General features: G+C 39.6%; 1 protein-coding gene across 4 annotated transcripts in view; it reads left to right on the top strand.

Annotated features, from left to right (window-relative positions):
• The window catches only part of FERMT2 (FERM domain containing kindlin 2), a 101,393-nt gene that overhangs the window by 30,332 nt on the left and 49,883 nt on the right, over positions 1-21,178 (top strand). For all 4 annotated transcript variants that reach the window (XM_007986716.3, XM_007986715.3, XM_007986714.3 and 1 more), the window contains exon 3: positions 6,916-7,149. In XM_007986716.3, coding sequence (XP_007984907.1) covers positions 6,916-7,149 — 234 coding nt within the window. The remainder of the gene's footprint in view (positions 1-6,915; positions 7,150-21,178) is intronic.

Genomic DNA, 21,178 nt, shown 5'->3' with positions numbered 1-21,178 from the left:
AAACTAAACCGCTACTTTAGTGATCCAGTAGTATGTTCATTTGCTTGCTGTTATTTATAAGTATTTGTAGATAACCATTTTCCTTTTAAAGTCATCATAATGTGTTCATGCTTCTATTCAGTCTTCAGCTAGAGGAAAACTTAAATGTGTGTTGATGTCTGAAATCTGTTCTGCACACAGTGGGTTTTTCAAGTTAGAGTTGCATAGTCTGTTATGATTTAACTGGCCACTTTAGAGACAAGCTGTGCTGTAATACACTTGATAACTAAGTGCTTTCAAGAGTTACTGCATCCGTGCCGGGTGCGGTGGCTCACGCCTGTACAGCACTTTGGGAGGCCAAGGCGGGTGGATCACTTGAGGTCAGGAATTCAAGACCAGCCTGGCCAACATAGTGAAACCCCACCTCTACTAAAAATACAAAAATTTGCTAAACTGGGTATGGTGGTACCTCTCTGTAGTCCCAGCTACTCCAGAGGCTGAGGCGGGAGAATCACTTGAACCCGGGAAGTGGAGGTTGCAGTGAGCTGAGATCACACCACTGCTCTCCAGCCTGGGCAACAGAGCAAAACTCCATCTCAAACGAAAGAAGAGTTACTGCATCGAGATATACTACTTCACACACACACACACACACACACACACACACCCCTGTACACACAATTTGTGCCATTAAGTGCTTTTTTTTTTTTTTTTTTTTGAGACAGAGTCTTGCTGTGTTGCCCAGGCTGGAGTGCAATGGCACAACCTTGGCTCACTGCAGCCTCTGCCTCCTGAGTGTGAGCCATTCTCCTGCCTCAGCCTTCCCAAGTAGCTGGAATTGCAGGTGTGCACCAACAGGCCTAGCTAATTTTTGTATTTTTAGTACAGATGGGGTTTCACCATATTGGCCAGGCTAGTCTCAAACTCCAACTTCTGACCTCAAGTGATTTGCCCACCTTGGCCTCCCAACATACTGGGATTACAGGAGTGAGCCACCGCTCCCGGCCTTTAAGTGCTTTTTGATGTGCAGTTAGCTTTTATGCTTGCCTGGGCAAATGCTTCTCAGTTGGTGTACCATCATTTTTCTCAGGATTTTCATCAGTGTATAAAATTTGTTTTTGCTACTGATGAATAGAATAGGTATGTTCTTGTGATATTCTGAGTAGAGCCAATTGTGTGACTTGATGTGGAGATACTGTTATTTTCAAAATAAGATAGGTAGTGTGATATAAAGCCAGCACCAAAGAAAGAGCTGATTTTCTGGAAGTTGGGAAAATATTGCTTTGCCTGTTCAAGAGGGCTCAGTCAGGTCTTTAGAGAGTTTTGAAGTGATACTCTGCTGAAGGGCAAATTAATGAATGATAATTAGAATTATAAATGATCTGAAATATGAAATCATTTCAGCTGCTTTTAAAATAATGCTGTAATAGCTTTCCCTTTTTAAAAACGAAGCTAAAAATGCTCCTTGGGTCTGCCATTTCCTTTTTATCTATCTACTAGCTGTTATTCTGTGATTCTACCAGCTGTTATTCTATCGCTATTATTCTCCTTGTACAGTAAAATATCCAGAAAAAGTTGCCTGTATTTCTTATTTGTGCTTCCTCACCTCCCATCCATTATAACTGAAATGGTTGTCACTTCCACTCTCACATTAACTTCTTGCACACACTCTTGCAAGAGTGAACTCTTGCATACCCCCATCACCACACTTCTTCAAAATTATTAGTAATGATTTTGAAACAGATGACTTCTACTTAAAACCATTTCCTAGACCCACGGAGATTCTGATATATTTGGTTTGAGAGATGTCACCAAGATGGTGGAGTAGGAAGTACCAGCCTTCATCTGCCCATAAAAAAATAACAGACAGCTGTTCACAAACCAAAATAGCCCTAGTTTAAGGTGGGGCCAGGCATCAGTATTTTTAAAAAGCTGCTCAGATGATTCTAATGCCAATCAGGCAGAAAACTACTGCTCTAGGGGCTTATCTCATACATAATAACACCTAAACCATGTACTGTGACCTGCAAGGCTCCTGCCTGGCTCTCTGATGCCACCTCCTACTGATCTCCATTTCCTCTCCTCTAGTCACCTTGGTCTCCCTCAGTGATGCTGGAACTTTGTTTTGTTCATCATTGTATCTCTAGCACTAAAATAGTGCCTTGTTGCACACAGTACATGTTCAACAGATATTTGTTGAATCCACAAATATTTTTATAACACTGTTTGATGTTCTTATTCTGTAGTAGTGATTACTCTGCAAGTAATGCTGTCTAGGTTGGTAGTGTGTTGAGTCTTTAGGAATGCTACCGAAAGCCCCGTGTTTGAACATAAGTCACAAGCCCCCACAGTCCAGCTTATCTGTCTTCTAACACTGTCTACTACTTTGCTATCAGAACACCTACTTTTCTGTTTTTATCTCTTGCCATGAGTGGTATTGATACTTCTGATTTTTTTCTGGTCTCCTATTTCTGCTTTTATTTTGTCTAATTTTTTTCCCCTATATTGTTACTCATCCACTAGTTTCTCTGGGTGAAAAAGACTAGTTTTACCAGTCAGTAAGAGAGCTTATTTTTTTCTGTGGGTAAACAGACCACTCATAGGATGTCCAGTACGTAATCTTTGGATCCTGTCCCCTTCTCTTGCTGGGTGCAGGTGGGTAGCTCCTTTGATGAGAAGCCAAGGTGGAATTCATGGGGGAGGGTCAGGTTTTAAAGGGAAGAATGGGTATCAGGGGAGATACATGTTTCTGAGGTCACAGTTGGAAGCCTAATTGATGGAAAATTGATGTTTTATTACACCGTTAACCCTGTTTACAGCAGGGGCCTGCAAAGTTTTCTTTTTTTAAGTATAGATAGTAGGCCTTTTGGGCTTTTGGGCTTTGTGGGCCATGCAGTCTTTGTCCCAATAACTCTAGTCTAATGCTGTAGTGCAGAAGTAGTCATAGACAGTGTGTGAACACAGTAGTGTGGCTGTGTTTCATAAAACTTTATGGGCATTGAAATTTCAACTTTATATAAAGTTATGTAAAATACTGTTCTTTGGATTTCCCCTACCACCACCACCACCACCACCACCACCACCACCACCACCACCACCACTTAAAAATAGTCAGGAGCCATGTAACAATGTTTCAGTCAACTATAGCAGACTGTTTATACATCTGTGGTACCATAAGATTAATAATACCTTATTTTTACTGTACCTTTTCTATACTTAGCTACACAAATATTTATCACTGTGTTACAGTTGCCTACAGCATTCAGTACAGTAACGTATGTACAGGTTTGTATCCTAGGATCAAGAGGCTATACCATATAGCCTAGGTGTGTAGTAGGCTATACTGTCTAGGTTTGTGAATCCACTCTTTGATGTTCATACAACAGTGAACTTGCCTAACATCGCATTTCTCAGATCTTATCCCCCTTGTTAAGTGACTCATGACTGTACAAAAGCTGTTCTTAGCTAGTGAGCCATAAAAAGGCAGAAGACAGGATTTGGTCCTTGGGCCATTCATAGTTTGCTAACCTCCAGCTTCACATTTATGTAGTTTTGACTCGGAAAGTCGAGTTCTTGACCAGTAGTCCTTTTCATACCTCACATTATAAAAACTCTTTAGATTTTGTGGTTGTTGGCACATGACCTCTTTATTAGTATCCATATGTAAATTTTGTCCCCAAAAGCTCCTTATCACGTTGGTGTCTTTGCCTTCTATGTTTTAGCACCTACTCCTGGGCCACAATGTTTGAGCCTTTTATTATGTCTTTGCAGCTTTGCTTCTGCTCTGCTTCTACAATAAAACAGCTGTTTTTTTAAAATTTAATAAACATTCCTTTCAGGCTGTATACAGGTGCTATGGAGGCCCCCTCTTTCACGCAGTTCACCTGCACTCCTGGTGGCCAGATCCCCAACATGCTGACAAAGCCCTTTTCCTTAGGTGCAGGGATTGAGCTTGCTCTGCCTGAGTGCAGGGCAGCCAGCCCCATGCTGGCAGCCAAGAAGTGTTAAGAGTTTTTAATGTCATGGCCCCAGGAGTAACCCTTAACAAGGAAGTGGAGAGATACCTCGTCTTTCTCCTGTGTGGGAGAGTTCTGAGGCATGCCCTGAAGGACTGGACTCCAGGTGCTCACAGCAGTGAGGAACCTCCAGTCAGCTTTTCTCCCCATCTCACTTTCACTGATCCCCTGAAGTGTGCTTCCTGGGATTTCCTTCCCGCAAATAAGCTGCTTGCACCCAAGTTCTTAGGTCAGGGATGCCTTCTGGAGGAACCCAAATGACATGTGCTGGTGGACTCCTATTACTCTTTCAGCTCTTTTTCTCCTTTCCTCCCCACTGGGAGTATATGAAGTAGCTTCCTTAGTGGTTGACATTGACACTAGATGTGGGAAAGGAAGTAGTACAGGTTGAATATTCCTTATCTGAAAGCTTGAGACCAGAGTGTTTCTGATCTTGAATTTTGAAATATCTGTATTGTATTTACCAGTTGAGCATTCCTAATCCAAAAATCTGAAGCCTGAAATGTTCCAAAGTCTAAAACTCCCCCCCCCCCCCCAGTTTCTGAGCATTTTGGATTTCAGAGTTTCAGATTAGGGAGGCTCAACCAGTATATACCACCTGCCGATCATTCAGTTCAGCTCAGCAGTAACTCTGCTGGGTTACCAGCGTTCTTTGCAGGTTACCTTTTTCTGCCCTTAGTTTTCTATTTCTGGAAAGAAAAGTAATGTGACCTTGGTTGTCTTCCATAGGTAGATCAGAATTTTCTGTTTCCAAAAGTTAGTTGGCAGATTCTGTGCTAGAAAGTAGGGTGTAGGGTACTATATACAATTAAGTATCACAATTAAGCAAGTGGTCATAAAATAGCAGTTACATGCATTTCTTTTGCCAAACTTCAAATAACATGATTGGCAGGACTTTGGGAAAACCACAGATGTTAAAATTTCAAAATGGTAATACGCTCACAAGGAGCTGTAGCCATAATTCTCCCGTTAAAGTACTTACTGATTAAAATAAGTTTTTAATGTCTGGAGAATTGAAAGTCTTTTTCTACCCGTGGCATGTTTCTTCCATAATGAGAACTTCAGTTGTATCAAATAAATGTTGTAGAAGGTGTTTCGGCCATATAATCAATGTGGGAATTTGGTTTTTATTTGGGGATAGACTAGTTGTGTGTGTGTGTGTGTGTGTGTGTGTGTTTCAGGTTCTAGATTAATACATACTTTTAATTGTCTTTAAGTTGATGAACTCTTTTTAAAGGTATGACTATATTAAAATGAGCTTTATCTCAGAAGCATGATGGTTTTTAATTTTTATTTGCAAAAAGTTACTCACTTTTTTTGTTTTTCTTGAGGTAGGGTCTCACTCTGCCACCCAGGCTGGAGTACAGTGGTGCAATCACAGCTCACTGCAGCCTTGATCTACCTCCTGGGTTCAGGCAATCTTCCCACCTCAGCCACCTGAGTAGCTGGGACTACAGGCACATGCCACCATGCCCAGCTAATTTTTTCTAGAGATGGGGTTTCACCACGTTGTCCAGGCTGGTCTTGAATTCCTGGGCTTAGGCAATCTGCCCACCTCAGCCTCCCAAAGTTCTGGGATTATAGGCGTGAGCCACTGTGCCCAGCATTCACATGTTTTACCTTCCCCTGGAAGTTGTTGTTTTCCTTGAGACAGAGTCTCACTCCCTTGCCCAGACTGGATTGTAGTGTCACATCACAACTCACTGCAACCTTGACCTTCTGGGCTCAAGTGATCCTCCTACCTCAGCATCCTAAGTAGGTGGGACTGCAGGCACATGCCACTATGCCTGGCTAATTTAAAAAAATTTTTTTTGTAGAGATGGGACTTCACCATGTTGCCCTGACTGGTCTCGAACTCATGGGCTCAAGCGATCCTCCAGCCTCGGCCTCCCAAAGTTCTGGAATTACAGGCACAAGCCACCATGCTGGGCCTGTTCTTTTTGTGTGTGTTTTGTTTTGTTTTCTGAAACATCACTTTCCCTTTTGTTGGCACTTAGTAAGTTTAACATACAATTGATCCCAAAAGCCTTTACTTTGATTGCGGCTTTAAAAACCAACTTCCTATCCTAGTCATAAGTAAATAAATAACTAGCTGAAGTTGGATTTTACTGCTACAAGCTTATTGTTATGACCTGCCTTATCTGGGGGTAACTAAAGCTTGTGTAAATTACATTCTTTTCTTTATTTGGTTTCATTTAGTTGCATAAGGCTGTTAAATAGTTGAACAGATATTAATGTTTCCTGTTATACTTGTACCAGAACGTGCTCAGAGAAAAATGTTGGACAGTGTGACTTTAGATCCATTTTCGGGGATCTATTTGGGAGAGTGTATGTGGCCAGAATGTAGTTTTTTTATTTTTGGAGCTTTCTCTTAAGATATAGTGTGTCTCTTGGGTGTTTTCCCTGTTCCTCCTCTTCACCTAGGATATTGGTTTTTGTTCACTTTGGTTCCCCATCTTTTCACCACCCCTTATTCACCTTGACATACTTCTGCAACTACATAAACCACAGTCTGTTCAGTTTCTCATCAGAAGAGTATTGTCCATTCCTGTAGGACAAGTTCCAAGCCCACCAACTCCTTGTCTTTATTAATCCTTCCTATTCTAGCCCTCAGGGTTCTGTTTGTTTTCTGAGAACAAGAAAGTACTTTCTCCGTCATCCATGTGTCCCATTTTGTACTTGACTCGAACATTCTTAGATGCCCTATATATTCTGCCTCAGCCACCTTGTGTACTGGCTTTTCAGGACAGAGCATGTTTTCTCAGCTATTAGTGTTTCTTTTGTACCTGTCACATAACAGTAACTTAGTAGTTAATTATTTCTGTTAAATACCCAATTATCTAGTTTTCTGCTTTTAATTTCTCAAAGTAACCTTGGTGGTTTTTAAGTGATTTGTTTCTTTATTGTTTGTTTTTTATAGATGTAAAAAAAGATTGGTCTGACCATGCTCTCTGGTGGGAAAAGAAGAGAACTTGGCTTCTGAAGACACATTGGACCTTAGATAAGTATGGTATTCAGGCAGATGCTAAGCTTCAGTTCACCCCTCAGCACAAACTGCTGCGCCTGCAGCTTCCCAACATGAAGTATGTGAAGGTGAAAGTGAATTTCTCTGATAGAGTCTTCAAAGCTGTTTCTGACATCTGTAAGACTTTTAGTAAGTATTACATAAATTCTTAAAATACGAATTATGTGACGTACATATGACCAATGACTGACATAGCTTATCCCAAGGAATGGGGTGTAGGGCTGAACTGTCTATGTATACATGTATGTGTGTGAAATTTCTACTTCATTAAAGTTTTTCTATTAAGATAAATGCTGGGTAAAGGTGGAACAGGAAGAACCTAGTAGAGATTCTTTCCTTACTAGAATTATATCTGATATTTGTTATTTAATACTTTGTTTTTGTGGGGAGGGTAAGGGAACAGGCACCGTTTTCAGGGGAACATACATGACTTTTGCAATGTTTCCTTCACATAAGTCACTATTTGATTTTAGTGATTCAGGCAGGTTGTGTCACTTCCTCCATTGAAGGCCTGACACAGCTCCTAAGGAAATGACTATGAGTGTTGTCTTCCTTCACCAGTCTACAATTTGAACATCCCTGTAGTATTTCTATTTATGCATTCTGAAATGAGATGTGGGTTACTTTGGCTGACCCAGTTATGTCATATGACAGGAAGTATTCAACCATCTGAGAAAATGTGAGCTGCTGTCACTACCATTAGTGCAGAACTCTATTGTATTTTTTCCTATTTGAGAAATTCTTGGTTAAAGATACATTTAGTGACTTCGTATTTTAATTCCAATAAAGAACTACAGTTTTTTATTCATATTAAATTTTTAAATTATACTAGTAATTTATAAATATATTCTGTTGTAAAAGAATCAGTGAATACAGACATACATAGTAAGCTCCCCTTTCCCCTAAGTAATCATTCTTGACAGTTTGGTGATTTTCTATGCATTTATTTATCCATACATATCGGATTTTTTTTTAATAAATAGGAGCATTTTATGTGTATTTTTTAAACTCAGTAATGTCTTAGAGATTTTTCTGTGTTATACATTCTTTTAAGCTGTAATTCAGAGTATAGACGTACTATTAATTTACATCCAATCACCTCTTGGCCTTTTTGGCTAAGATCAAGTATAATTTATAACCACATTTCCCTGTTAATGATCAGTTAGGTTGCTTCACTCTTAGGGCAAATGCTGTAACATTTTCAAATGTTTTAAATGTTGCCGAAAACATCTGAAAATATTTTAGTTGGGCTAGCGCCAGCATACCCAGTCTTCCTTGCTGGTGTCAGCACCCGCACCCACTGCTAGAGCCTGTGGGCAAATGCTGCTTCTGTACAATGTCTCAAGCACTGGCCTAGGGACAATATGGAGGTGCCAGGACTGCCTGCCGCTTAACCCAGAGCCCTGACTGCTGCTTATGCTTGTAGGCTTGGAGCTTGGAGGAGTCTGAATCCTCACCCATTTGTTGTGTTAGTTTGGGCTGTGGCTTCCCTTAAACTAATACCAACTTTTTTTCTGTCTTTCAAGAATCACTCATTTTTTTACCCTTTTACATAGTTTCCTGTCTCCTAGCAATGTTACAAATGTTCATCTTCCCTCTCCTACAATTTTTAAAGATCTTTTGCTGTCATTTCAGGGGATTTGGGATATAGGAGGGGAGATACAGGTAGATTCACATTGCCTTTTTGATCTAATGCCCTTGAAATTTTTTATATGTGAAACAGGTTTATTATTATTATTATTAAAATAGAGAAAAGTACAAAGAATACCAAATTCCCGTTATCAAGAATTAATGATTGTTGATATTTTGTCATTTTGCCAAATGACAAATAGGACTTGAAGTCAAAGTAATACTGGTAAAATTCTTGAGTCTCATTCTCCTAACTTCCCTTTACAAAGCAACTACTATCATAAGTTCAATGTGTATCCAGTAAAATACACAGACACACACACACAGACACGTATCCCTGTGTGTATATATCCACAAATGGTATATGTTATTGCCATTACCATGTAGGTATTTTCTTACTCAGTTTTGTATGTGTGTGCAAGAATTTCTCTCGAGTATCCACCTAGAAGTAGAAGTAAAATTGCTGTGTTTTAAATATATACATAATTCATTTCAGAGTACTATCAAGTTGTCTTCCAGTTGGTTATACCAGTTTATATTCCAACCAGCAATGTATGAAAACCCATTGCCTCAAATCCTCACTAACACTTGATTGTGGTCTGTTTTATTGTTTTTGTTTCCAAGAGAAAAAGACAGTATTTTGTTTTAGTTTACAAAGCTAAGTATGTTTTTAAATCATTATTGGACATCTAAGTTCCTTTTTTTAATTGTTTATGTCATTTGTCCATTTTTGAGAAATTAATAAACTTTAGTTTTTGCAGGAGTTGTAGGTTCACGGCAAAGTTGAGCAAAAGTACAGAGAGTTCCCACATACCCTCTATCCTCACACATGCACAACCTTCCCCACTCTCAAAATCTGTACCAGAGTGGTACATTTATTATAACTGGTGCACCTACATTGACGTATCATTATCACTCAGTGACAGTAGTTTACGTTAGGGTTCACTTCTGGTGTTGTACATGCTTTGGGCTCGGAAAAATATATACTCATGTGTATCTACTATTGTAGTATTGTACAGAATAGTTTGACTGTCCAAAAAATCTTCTGTGCTCTCCCTATTCATCCCTCTCTCCTCATCGCCACCACTGATCCTTTTACCTAGTTTTGCCTTTCCGGAATATCATATGCTTGGACTCATACAGTATGTAGCCTTTTCATATTGGTTTCTTTCACTTTATAATAGGCATTTAACTTTCCTCCGTGTTTTTTTGTGGCTCGATAGCTTATTTCTTTTTTTTTCTGCTGCTGCTGCTGCTTCTTTTTTTCTTTTTTTGAGACAGAATCTCGTCTGTTGCCCAGGCTGGAATGCAGTGGCACGATCTTGGCTCACTGCAACCTCTGCCTCCCGTCTTCAAGCAGTTCTTCTGCCTCAACCTCCCAAGTAGCTGGCATTATAGGCGTCTGCCAGCAAGCCGGGCTAATTTTTGTATTTTTAGTAGAGATGGGATTTCACCATGTTGGCCAGGCTGGTCTCGAACTTTTGACCGCAGGCGATCCACCCACCTCCACCTCCCAAAGTGCTGGGATTACAAGCATGAACCACCACGCCAGGCCAGCTCATTTCTTTTTAGTGCTAAATAATATTCCATCTTTTGGATGTGTCACAGCTTATTTATCCACTCACTTACCAAAGGATATCTTGGTTGCTTTGTTTTGAATAAAGCTGCTGTAAACATCTGTATGCAGGATTTCAAGTGGACATGTGTCCGTTCATCCATTCTTCTTTTATCTTTCACCATTGATTTGTAGTTCTTTATAAATTCTAATATGTGCTGCAAATAATTTCTTCTGGTCTGTTTAATGTCTTAAACCTTTGTTCATGATTAATTTTATTTACTTTTTATTTTTGTCTTTTTTGATCATGTAGAAGTTAACGTTGGTTTGTGTTTTTGGGGTATTTAAAAAAGCTGTTCCTATTTTGAATTACAGGTATCTGTATTTTCTGCTAGTACTCTTAGAGTTTTGTTTTTCACGTTTACCACTTTTATCTACTTAGAATTTACTTTTGTGTGTTTTGTGAAATAGAGATGTAGTATAACATATTTTAGGAGAAAATGCTAGCCAGCACTGTTTATTGAATTGTCTGTTATTTCTCCACATAAGCATAATGTCAGCTCTGTCATAAACCAAAATTCCATGTTGTGTGGATCTGTTTTTGTATGCTCTGTTCTTTTCCATCGATCCATTCATATGTCCTTACATGGATAGTACACTGTTTGAATTTCTGTAGCTTCATAATAAATCTCTGTATCTGGTAGGGCAAGTACCCCTTCTTTGCTGTTTTTCAGAATTGCGTGAGTTGATTTTGGAATTAAATGTTTCTATGTGAAATTTGAAATAGTTTGTTAATTTCCACGGAAAATTCCATAGTAATTGATTGGAAATGCATGCATTAATTTTATGTAGGTCTTTCCATTCATGAATAAAATCTCCTTTTGTTGAAGTTACCTTTTTTGTCCTTAAATAACATTTTATCTAGAAAGATATTGTACTTTTTAAAAAAAGATTTCTTCCAGGAGCTTTATACTTTTTCTAATTGGATACTGCTATTAGGAATGCTGTATATTTTTTTCTTATAATCTAATATCTGATACCTTGCTGAACTCTTTGATAAATTCTGATAATTTATTGATTCCCTTGGATTTGCTTATTTTTTACTTTTTATTTATTTTTTGTTATTTATTTATTTATTTTGAGACAGAGTCTCCCTCCATCACCCAGTCTGGAGTGCAATGGTAATATCTCGGCTCACTGCAACCTCCACCTCCTGGGTTCAACTACTTCTTCTGCCTCAGCCTCCCAAGTAGCTGGGACTACAGTTGCGCACCACCATACTTGGCTAATTTTTGTATTTTTAGTAGAGACGGGGTTTTGCCATATTGGCCAGGCTGGTCTGGAACTTTCGACCTCAGGATCCTCCTGCCTCGGCCTCCCAAAGTGCTGGGGTTGCAGGCATGAGCCACCACGCCTGGCCTTCTCTTGGATTTTCTATGTAAACAATCATATCTCTTCTAAATAATAACTTTTCTCTCTTCCTTTCCCATTTTTATACATCTTATTTATCTTATGGTATTAGATTAAACCTCTAGCACAGTATTGCATAATAGCAGTAATGATGACTATTGTTGTGTTGTTCCTGACTTAAATGGAAATGCTTTTAACATTTGACATTGAGTTTAATATTGGTTGTTGTTTGGGGGGAGATCTTTTCCTGTTTTGTTTTGTTTTGTTTTTTGCTTTTTGAGATAGTGTCTTGCTCTGTCACCCAGGCTGGAGTGCAGTGGTATGAACACAGCTCATTGCATCCTTGACCTCCTGGGCTCAAGCAATCCTCCTGCCTCAGCCTCCCAAGTTGCTGGGACCACAGGCATGCACCTCCATGCCTGGCTAATTTTCGTATTTTTTTTGTAGAGACAGGGTCTTGCTGTGTTACCCAGGCTGGTCTTTAACTTCTGTGCTCAAGCAGCCCACCTGCCTCTGCCTCCCAAAGTGGTAGGATTACAGGCAGGAGCCCCACCACACCTAGCCTGTTTTTTGTTTTAATTGTTAGTGCCTTTAACTCAAGAATGCATGTAACCAAATGGAGCTTAGGGAGTGACTTGACCAAGATCACACAGAGAGTGACAAGAACCCACCTAAGTGGTTCTTGTCACCTAAGCGGTTCTTGTCACTCTCTGTGACAAGAATCTAGAGCTCCTTATACCTTACTTCATTTTGCCTATCTTCACTGGCCTCATGCTGTCATCAAATCTCATAGATTTTTTCCTATGAAATGTTTTATGTGTTCATTCTTCATTCCACTCTCTGCTGTATAGAATGAAGTTAGATGTTGAGAAGATTTTCAGGTTGTTACACTAATATTGCTCCACCTTCCTAAATATATCTGTAGTGGGTGGTTGGTCTTCCATTATTATTACTCCTCCTCCTCCTCCTCCTCCTCCTCCTCCTCCTCCTCCTCCTCCTACTACTACTACTACTGTTTTTGGCTGCGTGGCATCTGAACTTCTGGATCTGTGTTTTGGAAATGTACCTTATGAGTTGTGTGAGACAAAGCCCACCTCCCTCCTAGAGAAACCATAAAGTCCGGATAGTTGTTTCCCAACCCTCCTCATAGATAGAGTGCAGGCAGTTGGCCAGGTCTAGGTTACATGCACATCAGAAATATCTCCTAGAACTTTGAGTCAGGAACTCGTGACTCAAGCCAGGATGGCAAATACCTCATTCTAGTGGCATACATGGCCGCAACATCCAGCTTCTAAGGACAGAGAAGCCATATCCAGTGAGAGCACTCATCCATGCATTGAGTATATTGGCCCATTTACTCCTGGGGGATCTCATAGTGTTAGAATTTTGCGTTTGCAATGTTTGAAATTTAGATTACAAAAAGATACTATATAGTAAGCATATCTACATTATCCCATTTATGTTTAAATATTCACCTAGAGATATACTTGGAAGTATTTCACTAGAATGTTGACAGAGGTTATCTCAGGGTGATATATCAAGTATGTGCTTTTTATCTCCAATTGTTTTCTTATACTTTTACAATCATTTGTTGTTGCTGTTTTTAACAATTTAATATGTAATATTTGTATAAACAAGAAAGCTATTTTTCATTCAAGGATCAAAACCACTTTTAGCTTTTTATGTTTTTGTTTTTCTCTAGAATGTAAACTTCTAAAGTCAGAAACATGCCTTTCCATCTTTGTATTCTCAGCATAGGGCATGGCCTTAGAGAACATTAATTGAATGAATAAGAGGAAAAAATGATGGAATAAAGAAATAAGGATCAGTTAATCCTATCACTGGGATCGAATGGAAAGTCAGGATCTATGACCTGGCATGGTGGCTCACACCTATAATCCCAGCACTTTGGGAGGCCGAGGCAAGCAGATCACTTGAGGCCAGGAGTTCAAGACCAGCTTGGCCAACATGGTGAAACCCCGTCTCTACTAAAAATACAAAAAGTAGCCGGACGTGGTGGCACATGTGGTCCCAGCTACTTGAGAGGCCGAGGCAAGAGAATCACTTGAACCCGGGAGGTGGAGGTCGCAGTGAGCCAAGATCATGCCACTGCTCTCCAGCCTGGGCAACAAAGTAAGACTCTGTCTCAAAAAAAAGTAGTGATCTGTTACAGGATGTTCAGGGAATTTCTGCTGCATTGGGTAGTTACATTATATTTCCTCTAAACAGTCTTAACAGCTGTTAAGGGTTTGTGCACTATCAGTATTAATGGGTAGAAATTTACATAAGATTTTGATAAGTTATAAGACTAAAGTCTTTTCTACAGAAAAGAGAGGGTCTTAATGAGTGGTAATTTTATTTGTGGATATATTAGAGAATACTCCAAGAACTAAGGCACTTGATTATGAAATTGTCCAAAACAAAAGGGATTGTGCTTTACAGACTAGTCATGTTTACATGAAAGAGCAGATACCAAGGACACAGATTTCAGAAATCTAGGAGATACATAAAATTTAGATGATCACAGTGTTCGGTGAGAGTCCAAGTACTTGACATGCGTGCGTATATAGATGTCTTCACATGCTGGCAGCACAACAGGGAAGAGGGTTATCTGATAGCAGGCTCTATGCTGCAGTCTGCTTAACATCATGAAGAATTGGGGGTAGGGTTGGGGTCAGTATCACAGAGCAGGGTTCCTAAGATGGGGTCCCCATTTGGAGGAAACCGGGAGAAAAACTAGGGCGTAAAGATCCAGTCAAATAGTTATACAGTTGAGGTTTGGCTACAGAAATAAATAAGAAAACAGCTAATTGGCCTTAGATAATAATGTAATATATATTTAATAAATGCATATTTAATACATAATTTAACACTGTTATTGCTATAAAATATTCCTTGGAAGTCTATAAAATTTTCATATGTGTGTTAAGAAAGAGGGAAGGGTAGTTGATTTGCCAAGTGATTAAATTGTGTTGGCAAACTCTGGTCTGCAGCCTGCTTTTGTGTAGCTCAGGAACTAATTATCATTAGGCTTTTACATTTTTTTAATGGTTAAGAAAAATTAAAATAATATTTTTTATGCTGTGAGAATTATAAAAATTCAAATTCCCATGTTCATAAATAAAGTTATGTTGGAATACAGCTACATTCATTGGCTTAGGTATTGTCTGTGGTTGCTTTTGCGTTACAGCAGCAGTGTTGAGTAGAGCTGCATACCCTAAAATATTTACTATCTTTATGGAAAAAGTTTGCCAACCCCCGAATTACATTGTGGGAAACATTACTCTAGCGGTTTATTTTTTTTTTCACCACTGAAACTGAAACACTGAAGTGACAGTGTATACCTCTTCCCAGGAATAATTAGGGTTTCTTTCTATTAATTATTTTAGATTACTTAATTTTCAACCCGTTATTAAATATTTCCCCCAAATTAAAATGAAGTCACTAAGTAGTGGTCATTGTGACTTAATTAATTTAACTCTCTTGTGTCTACTTTTGTGGCTTTTGCTTACTTACTGTATGAGCAGTAGAATTAAAACTAAGAAAGATGAGGACATTTCCATTGCTACCAAAATACATTGTTACCTAAGATCACCAAGTAAATGTGAAGGGTGTGCCAACCACTGAAAAAGGAGAGTGATGCAAGACCAACAGAACACCATTTAAAGGGAAATACCTACTTTTGCTGAACACTGACATTTCCAAGCTTTTAATTTGGTAAAAATTATCTTTTATAATTTAACTCTTGAGAAAATGCTTCTGTATAATAATTTTTTTCTTCCAAAAACGTACTTTCAGATCAGTGCTTCTGTGTAATAATTAAATGAAGTTTTTGTTGCATTTTCCTTTTCTTTTGGACAGAAAGACTGTTGGCAAAGAAAGTCTTTTTTTTAATGTAATGTATTCTGGCACGCAGGCTTCACAAATGAAGAGCCTTATTGAGAGGAAATGAAACTTTTTCTCCCAAAATCTGACAATCGACAGAGAACTACTATAAAAGAACATATTTTGTGTTTAGAGCTTGTGAGCATTTTATATTATCAATAGGACATGTCATTTGGGTCTTTCTGCATTAGATACATGCTAATTCATTCCTGTTTTTTCTCTTTCTGTTCTAGCCTTGTGAAGAAGAATCTGTCTGATAGGGATAGAGAAGCACAAAATGCTAGTGGAATAGAACTCAGACTGACTGAAGCCCAGTTGGGCTTTAACATTTTTTGTAATTATTAAAGTGGTTTAGGTAAATAAGCTGTATGTAAGAACTCTGTACAAAAGGTTTGTCTTAGTGGTAACAATAAAGATTGGATTTTTTTTTTTTTTTTTTTAGACAGAGTCTTGCTCCGTCACCCAGGCTGGAGTGCAGTGGCGCAATCTCGGCTCACTGCAAGCTCTGCCTCCCGAGTTCACACCATTCTACTGCCTCAGCCTCCCAAGTAGCTGGGGTTGCAGACGCCCACCACCATGCCCGGCTAATTTTTTGTATCTTTAATAGAGACAGGGTTTCACTGTGTTAGCCAGGATGGTCTCAATCTCCTGACCTCGTGATCCGCCCGCCTCAGCCTCGCAAAGTGTTGGGATTACAGGCGTGAGCCCCCGCACCTGGCCCTTTTTTTTTTTTTTTGAGATGGAGTCTTTCTCTGTTGCCAGGCTGGAGTACAGTGGTGCAATCTCGGCTCACTGCAATCACTGCCTCCTGGGCTTAAGCAGTTCTCCTGCCTCAGCCTCCCAGGTAGCTAGGACTACAGGCGTGCGCCACCACACCCAGCTAATTTTTGTATTTTTAGTAGAGACAGGGTTTCACTGTGTTTGCCAGGATGGTCTCGATCCCTTGACCTCACGATCTGCCCACCTTGGCCTCCCCAAGTGCTGGGATTACAGGCATGAGGGGATTTTTAAATAAAAATGAAGCAAGTCACTTAAGCTGCTTTTTTGTACTGCAGCCTCCACCTCCCAGGTTCAAGCAATTCTGCCACAGCCTCCTGAGTAGCTGGGATTACAGGTGCCCACCACCACACCAGGCTAATTTTTGTATTTTTAGCAGAGGTGGAATTTCGCCATGTTGGCCAGGCTGGTCCTGGACTCCTGACCTCAAGTGATCCACCTGCCTCAGCCTCCCAAAGTGCTGGGATTACAGGCGTTAGCCATCATGCCCGGCCAGAAATCTAGATTTAACAGTGCGTTAAACTATTAAGAGCCTTCTTTTTCACAGAAGAAGTTACTTGAGAAAATGAAGTGGTTGCTGGAACTGGATTCATTGTTCAGTTGTGTCTTCAAGGACAAACTCTTTCCATCCCTCAGTTCCTCACCCCTCAGCATGTCAGGTTGGCCTCATGATTGTAAGATGCTTCCTAGAGCTCCAGGCATACATGGATTGAGTAGCCCTCATCTGAAATTTGAAATGCTCCAAAATTCGAAACTTTATGACTGCCAGTGTGACATTCAACGGAAATGCTCATTGGAGCATTTTAGTCAGGTTAGGGGTGCTCAACCTATAGCTGCATTCAGGAGGTGGAGTATCCACCTCTCTCTCTTCCACACCTGTGTCCTAACAGCAAAGCAAAACATCCCGGAAGCCCCCCTCACATGCTACTGGCCCACCTTAGGTCATATGACTGCCCTTAGCTGCAAGGGAGACTGGGAAAACATGAATATCACTTAACTTTTCCAGTTTCCTTATACTAACCGCAAGCAAGAGGGCTGAGAAATGGCAAGTCAGTTAGCCGATCAGCAGACCTGCCAAATGCCCTTTTTAGTATCTAGTCAGTCGAACTGAGCAATAGAGCCAGGAGTTTAAAGAAATAAAAAATGAAATTTTTATTAAGGAGAGGACCCAAGGGACACCTTATAAGCTGTGTCCTTTAATTTTATTTATCCTTTTGATCAGTTTTCTTAAGGTATAATTTAAGGTAAAATAATAGTAATGGCAAAATTCAGTGCATTTTGACTAATGGACCACCAGCAAGATATAGGATAGTCCCCTCATGCCCCTCTGCTGGCAATCCTCTTTACCCTTCTGACCTCTGCCAACCACTTATCTGCCTTCTACCACTATAGTCTTGCCTTTTCTAAAATGTCATATAAATGGAATCCTACAGTATTTGGTCTTTTCTGTATGGCTTTTTCTACTTAGCATAATGCTTCTGACCTTCATCCATATTATTGTGTGTTATCAACGCCATTTTGTTACTGAATAGTACTTTGTTGTATGGATATACCATAATTTGTTTATCCATTCACCAGTGGAAGGGCTGGGGCTTTTAATTTTTTAAAAAGCTTCTGTGACCATTCACTTACAGGTCTTTGTGAACATAGGTATTTACTCAAGAGCAGTAAAAGCTATGAGTAGGTTTCTGGGTCATATGATAAGTGGATGTTTCACCTTGTAATAAATAGACAAATTCTTTTCCAAAGTGACTGTACTATTTTGCATTCTGCCTGGCAGTACTTTAGAGTTTCAGTTGCTCTGTTCCTTGAAACATTTTTCAGTTTGGGATATTCTAGCAGGTGTCAGAGCCTATCTCCTTGTGGCTTTAATTCACATTACCCTAGTGACTAATGTTGTTGAGCATCTATTCATGTGCTTAGTTGCCACCCATATAATGGTGAGGTGTCTGTTTGAATCCTTCGCCTGCCTGTCTTTTAAATTAGGCTGTCATCTGATTGTGTTGTAAGCATTCTTTGCATATCCCAGATATGGAAATTTTTTGGATATGTTTTGCAAATATTTTCTCACAATCTGTGGCTTACCATTTCATTAACAGTGTTTTCTAAGAGCAAAAGTTTTCATTTTGGTGAAGACCAATTTGTGATCTCTGTTATCCCATTTCTTTTCTGTTTCCTTCCTTTCTAGTAGATTAAGAGGTTTTTGGTGGGGTTTTTTTTTGGGGGGGAGGTGTTTTGATTACATTGATCTCCACTTGTGAATTACTAGCTATTACGACCTTCATTTTGCCATTTTAGTGGTTGCTCTAGGGTGTACAGTATATGACTTTAACTTATTCACAGTCTACCTTCAAATAATATACTACTTCACACACAGTATAATAACCTTACAGCAGTTTAGTTTCATTTCTTCCTTCCTGTCCTTTTTGTGTCATGTATTTTACTCCTATATATGCTAAACCCTACAATGTTATTTTCCCCCAAAGCAGTAAAGTATTTAAAAATGAGCAAAATGGTCTTTCATATCACATATTTCCCGTTTTTCAGTGCTCTTTATAAGTATCCTTTCCATGTGGTCTCCCTTTTCTTCTACCTGAAGAACTTCATATGCCTGTCTTTTTATAGTGCAAGTCTACTGGTGATGAAGTTTTGACCTTTTGTTTATAAAAGTTTTGATTTGGTCCAGGCACAGTGGCTCATGCCTACATGTAGTCCCAGCACTTTGGGAGGCCAAAGATCACTTGAGCCCAGGAGTTCGAGACCAGCCTGGGCAACATGGCGAAACCCCATCTCCAAAAAATACCAAAAACTTAGCTGGGCATGGTGGCATGCACCTGTAGTTCCAGCTGCTCGGGAGGTTAAGCAGGGAGGGTCGCTTGAGCCTGGAAGGCAAATGTTGTAGTGAGTTGAGATTGTGTCACTGCACCCCAAATTGGGCAACCGAGTTAGACCCTGTCTCCAAAAAAAAAAAAAAGTTTTGATTTTGCCTTCATTTTTGAAAGATACTGCAGCTGGGAGAAGAATTCTAAACTTCCCCTCACCTCCCAATAATTGATGTCCCTCAGTTGTCTTCTGGTTTGCATAATTTCAGAGAAGTCTATTATTGTTCCTCTGTGTTTTGTGTCTGCCTTGGAAGATTTTATCTTTACCCTGGTTATCAGCAATTTGATTATGATGTGTCCTGAAATCATGTTTTTAAGGTTTATTTATATCTTCGAGTCTATTGATCTTTCTGCTGCTAATCTGCTGTTAATCCCATCCAGTGCCTTTTTCATTTGAGATGTATTTTTCATCACTAGAAGTTTGATTTTGGCTTCATTTTTATATAGATTTTTCATTTTTTTCTTTATTATGTTTGTTTTCTTCTAGAGTCTTAAACATGGAATATCTTTATATAGCTATTTCAGTATTTTTTATCTGTCATCTGAGTGATTTGTGCTTCCCCGCCCCCACTCTTTACTCCTGGCTGTGTGTCATTATGCGTCATAGTGGCTGGATTTTTTTGTATTGAGTAGTCTTGACTTTTTTTTCTGGTCACCAAATTACTTGGAATTAGTTGGATCCTTTTGCTTTGAAGCTTTATTAGGGTAGACCAGAGGCAACATTAGCCTTAGGACTAATTTAGCCTCATTACTGAGGTCATAGTCTTCTAAGGGTGGTTCTCAGTACTCTGTGTAGAGGTCTTTCTGCTCTCCTTGATGGGAACATTAACTCTTTTAGCCGTTGGTTCTTTCTGCAGTCTGTAGTTTCCTCTTAACAAATGCACAAATAGGATTCAGCGGGACTCCAGGAAACACCTCTGCAGACCTCCAGAGCACTCTCCGTGGAGCTCCCTTCTCTCCTGTCCCCTGCCCCACACGTTCCAGCCACCTTGTCATACCTGAATGCCATTCCAGATCTCTCAACTCTGCAAGACCAGGGCCCGTGCGCCCCTCCCCTGCCCATAGGCAGTAAGCTGGTGCACTCAGTTCAGCCTTTTAGTCTTTCTTTTGTGCATCTTGTTGCCTAATGTCTGAAAGTGTTTTTCTTTTCCTTTATTTCTTATTGTTTAAATAAAACAGGAGAGTAAATCAAGTTCCTGTTACCCCAACTTACTTGAAATCCTCCATTCTTAATTCTTCCTAGATATTCTTCTAGCCTTGCATCTTTCTTAGAAAGCCATCATATGCTCATTGAAGCATTACGTATAATAACAAAACCATTTCTTTAACCAAAATTTTAAACTGAAACACACTCAAGGCTGAACTCATGGTATTCCTTTCCAAATCTCTGTGCTCCCTCCTCCCTCTTGTCTGCCTTCCCCCAAGCAATCACCATAGTAGTAAAAGGCTCCTCCATCCCAGGTACGCATACCAGACACATGGGAGTCATCCTTAGCATTGCCCTCTTCCTCACCTACACATCTCATTATCACCTCCAAATGTTTGTTTTGCCTCGAGGGTATGTCTTCAGTCTTTCCACGTCTCTCCATCTCCACCCTCCACTCCTCCCGTATTCCAGCCACCACCTCTTCCTGCTCCAGGAGCCTCCTAAACAGTCTCCTTTATCCATTCTTGTTCTTTCCAATGCATTCTTTATTCAGTAAGCAGAAAGATTTTTTAAAATTATTTTTTAATCAAAGCAATAAATGCAGAATTAAAGTAAAAAAGGCTTGTACCATGAAACTACTTTCCTGCCTGATTTCTCCCCAGTGCCTGGTTGCATTCTCTACCACTTTCTACTATTTTACTGTTTCTGGCTTTTATTTTCATAATTCTAAATATGTGCTTATACTGTTACTTCTTATCAATTTTAGATATCTGTTGATGTTTTTCTACTCAATCCCTTTTTTTTTTTTTTTTTTTTTTGAGATTAAGTCTCGCTCTGTCCCCCAGGCTGGAGTGCAGTAGCGCAATCTCGGCT

This window comes from Chlorocebus sabaeus, chromosome 24 (assembly GCF_047675955.1).
Source record: "Chlorocebus sabaeus isolate Y175 chromosome 24, mChlSab1.0.hap1, whole genome shotgun sequence".
NCBI classification, from domain to species: domain Eukaryota; kingdom Metazoa; phylum Chordata; class Mammalia; order Primates; family Cercopithecidae; genus Chlorocebus; species Chlorocebus sabaeus.
Note: the sequence above shows the minus strand (reverse complement) of the source record. Positions and strands in the feature narration are given on the sequence as shown.